The 950-nt window shown below is 39.5% G+C and overlaps 1 protein-coding gene across 1 annotated transcript in view; it reads left to right on the forward strand.

The window, feature by feature from the left end:
• The first annotated feature begins 237 nt into the window (after window positions 1-237).
• Window positions 238-950, forward strand: part of zgc:136872 (uncharacterized protein LOC678524 homolog) — a 14,241-nt gene continuing 13,528 nt past the window's right edge. Inside the window, exon 1 of the mRNA XM_056285361.1 lies at window positions 238-477. Within this exon, the coding sequence (XP_056141336.1) occupies window positions 238-477 (240 nt within the window). The remainder of the gene's footprint in view (window positions 478-950) is intronic.

Genomic DNA, 950 nt, shown 5'->3' on the forward strand with positions numbered 1-950 from the left:
CAGGGGTATAAATAAGGGGAAGACTGCCACACAAGCATCCAGCACTTCCAAGGCTTCTCTTAAAGAGCAGCAGTTGATTGCTACCTTCTCACAGGTAATTACCTCAGTTTAACTTATGCACACACACCTCATGCTCACATAACGTGTTTTGCTCGCTTTTCAAATCTAAATGGAGCTCAGTTTAAATCTGTCCTTGTCATTGAGTGTCTTCCCTCAGTCTTAGGGAAACATTCCAGCATGACCGAATCTGGCACTTGCACCGGCATCATCAACTTGCGCTACCAAGATGGCAGCGTGGGAAGCCCCTCCAATCCCGCAAAGTTCAACAACCAAGATTATGACCAGCTGAAATATTACAACCAGAGAAGGAGGAGGCTTTTTGTGGACAACACTTTCCCACCAAACAGGAGCTCCCTGGGTGACCTGCCTGATCTGACCCAATGGCAGGAAGAAGAGGTGGAATGGCTCAGACCTGTGGTAAAATATAATCTGAATCTGAATTGCTTTTATTGTCAAATAAGTTTTTATGTTACCAGGGATAGAGTACCATCTATACAGTATAAGAGGGAAATGACAGATATACAATTGTAAGTAAATATCAAATTGTGTCTGTTACATTAATATGTAACAGGCTTTTGTTTTTGTCTAATGCCCCATAGATTGATTAGACTAAACGTTGGTTTTCTAAAATTAATAAATCATATAGGCAAGCAGCAGCCGTGATGTTACCTGGTGCTAAAAAAGAAAAAGAAAAAAAATCACATCAGTACAATTCAGGCACTGTCAGTTGTTACCAGTTAGATTTAGATGTGATTTGCACAAACTTGTTCTGAGGTAACGTCTTTTATCATTTTTATGAATACTAGATTACTTTTTTTCCCCCCTGTATTATTAAACCCTTTATCTAGTGGTACCTTCTTATGTTAATTGTTGCTCTCCAAAGACAATTA

This window comes from Lampris incognitus, chromosome 8, assembly GCF_029633865.1.
Source record: "Lampris incognitus isolate fLamInc1 chromosome 8, fLamInc1.hap2, whole genome shotgun sequence".
Lineage (NCBI taxonomy): Eukaryota > Metazoa > Chordata > Actinopteri > Lampriformes > Lampridae > Lampris > Lampris incognitus.